This window comes from Verticillium alfalfae, genomic scaffold, assembly GCF_000150825.1.
Source record: "Verticillium alfalfae VaMs.102 supercont1.15 genomic scaffold, whole genome shotgun sequence".
In the NCBI taxonomy this organism is placed as follows: domain Eukaryota; kingdom Fungi; phylum Ascomycota; class Sordariomycetes; order Glomerellales; family Plectosphaerellaceae; genus Verticillium; species Verticillium alfalfae.
In genome coordinates, this window is record NW_003315024.1 from 713,958 (window position 1) to 716,464 (window position 2,507).

At 58.8% G+C, this 2,507-nt stretch overlaps 2 protein-coding genes across 2 annotated transcripts in view; one reads left to right on the top strand and one right to left on the bottom strand.

Annotated features, from left to right (window-relative positions):
- The window catches only part of VDBG_09551 (chitotriosidase-1), a gene marked incomplete at both ends in the record, with an annotated part of 5,981 nt that extends 4,305 nt beyond the window's left edge, over positions 1-1,676 (top strand). The window contains one exon of the mRNA XM_003000310.1: positions 36-1,676. Within this exon, the coding sequence (XP_003000356.1) occupies positions 36-1,676 (1,641 nt within the window). The remainder of the gene's footprint in view (positions 1-35) is intronic.
- A 165-nt stretch (positions 1,677-1,841) lies between these two features.
- Positions 1,842-2,392, bottom strand: VDBG_09552 (conserved hypothetical protein; the record flags this gene model as incomplete). Its single annotated transcript, XM_003000311.1, has 2 exons — positions 1,842-2,300; positions 2,372-2,392. The coding sequence occupies 2 exons, from the start codon at positions 2,390-2,392 to the stop codon at positions 1,842-1,844; spliced, it is 480 nt and encodes a 159-aa protein (XP_003000357.1).
- Positions 2,393-2,507: the final 115 nt, after the last annotated feature.

Consider the following 2,507-nt stretch of genomic DNA (forward strand, 5'->3'; position numbering starts at 1 on the left):
TCAGCTGCTGCCGAGTTTGGCGTCCCGGTTCGCAGACGGGTGGGATGTCGATCCAGCCGCAGCCGCCGTCGTCGGTGAAGGCTAGTGTCATGGCCAAGCTGACGGCGGGTGTTTCTACCGATGCCGTCTGTCCCTTCACTTATAGCCTCGACGTCGGTGCTCGTCTATATGCCAGGATCCAGGCGCCCAAGGTCTTTGGATGGCCTGGTGGCCAGTACGAGCTGACGCCCAAGTGGAACAAGGGCATCATCGAGGCGGGAACCTGTCCTAAACTGGGCGCCATCCCGTCCAAGAGAGACCTTGATCTCGTTGAAGCGGCTGCCCATCTTTCTACGACCGACAACCCGTCTCAGCAGGGTGACACCAAAGTCGGTGGTCACAACGAACTCGAGCGGCGATCGGGTCATCTTGCCAAGAGAGGAAGCGTCCACGGCCCGGTGCTCAGTCTCCCTGTCGGCAAGTTCTTCTGCCCGCCGTCGAGCGACGACAACGAGAACGAAAGCAGCTCCTGCAAAGACGTCAAAGCAGCATGGGATCAGGACAAGTACCTTAATGAAGACTACGATGGCATGCGTAGAAGAAAGAGAGAGGCCCTAGAGGATGAGCTTCTTGACATGGACGACGAACAAGATCTGGACAGTGTGGAAGGGGAGATCCTGGCGCACATCTTCGGGAGGTCTATCAGCAAGAAACCCATCAAGGCCTGCAGCCTCAAGACGACCTTCGACTACCCAACAGACGGCTCTCTCGACGGCGACGCCCTCGTCTATGGCTGGGAGGAGCCCGACGTCTGCGGGAGCTACGACTGGGGCGGCCCGCTCGACGCCCGTGTCGCCGGTACATCCTACCACTCGGAGCATATCCTCGAGGCGCAAATGGTAGCGCAGTTTTTCGCGTACATGGACGAGAAGATCGACTCAGTCGCGAACCCGGACCCGAACGCCATCTCCAACAAGAAGAAAATTTCGTTCTGCGAGTACGTCAACGTCATGTTCGACATTGACGCCGTTTCGGCCCCGGGCATCGACACGGCGCGTGGGTTCGCCGCCACGCTGACGCCGATCAACCACATCGCCGCCCAGTTCCCAACGCACCAGTGGAAGACGGAAGAGTACGTCTCACTTGAGGCCGTTATCAACACACCCGCCAAGGGGAAAGCCTGGGGCACAAACGGCAATATCATCAACACGTCATCGTGGCTGACGGGCAGGCTGCCGACGGCGGCGGGCGCGAGAGCGATGCTCAAGGCAATGCGCTCTCTCGTCGGTTCCCGCGTGTACCACAACGATGGGACCGTGTTGAGCATTCTGCGGGCGCAAAAGGCTCGCGTCGGCACCGTCCTCGACTTGCTCGACACGACGCTGTTACCGGCGAACCCGCCGCAAGGGTTCACTGCGTGGCCGCAACAGGGTTACGATTTACGGGCTGAGTGGGATGCGTTCATGAAAGGCGAGTTTCTCCTGATGCAGACCAAGACGATGAAGGTCATTTATGAGTTTATTGGGCCTCTGAAGGAGCAGTGGACGGGTGATGCTGTTCGGCAGGCCAACGAAGACCAGGCGGGGGACAGCACGGCGGCTCTGGCAACCAAGCAAGGGGTCAGGAACCTCATTGATGATATTGAGGCCATGGACGACTACCTGGCGACCATGCCTGCTTGGCAGTCGGCTTTCTGAGTCTCTCCTGGGGAAATGCCTCTGAAAAGGAAGGTCCCCTTGAAATACCCGAGGTTGCGTAAAAGACAGCGAAGAGGTTTGAAGACGGATCAACTGAAATCTGATGCAATGTTACCCTTTTTTGTTCGTCTTGACTGTACTCTGCTCTCTGCTCCACCTGCGTCTCTAAGCAACGCTGTAAGGCTTGGTTTTCCGTTGTTCCTCAAACGCAAAGTCTAGCCACTCCTGTCGTCCAAGGCCTCCAAACAGGTCCAACACGCTCTGACTTGGTCTCCAGTCACCAATCTGCCACTGGACGACACCTTCAACAGTGTCCTCGTCGCCAGCCTTCGCAGCGAGGTGCCGCACGCCCCATCTATGCACGCCGTTCTCAGAATCGTACGGCGCCTCATCTCCGTACTCTTCGGCCCTGCTGTCAGAGGGACACCACGCCAGGTATGCGAAGAGCTCGGCGTCCTCGAGGGCGCCCATGTTCTTGACAGCCGAACCAAAGGCCAACAGCAAGGGCTCGATAGTTTCGGGGCTGGGCTGCGTGCGGAACACGTCGGGGAAGGCATCGACCTCTTCGCCGCCCTCGGGGTCCTCATTCCACTGTTCGTCCACCTCCTCGTCTTCAGTGGTCGTCTGCAGGGGCGGATAGTGGTCGGCTTTGGAGATGGCGAAGCCCTTGGGGTGGGGATCTTCGCCGCGCGGACCGACGAAATACCAGCGGCCATCTGGTCGCAGCGGGTGAAACTCAAATGGTCAGGCGTCGCAAGTATGACCACTGCGTCGACGATGGCGCATCAGGTGAGGGGAAGATATGTTCGGCAGATAGGCACGGAGATCAAG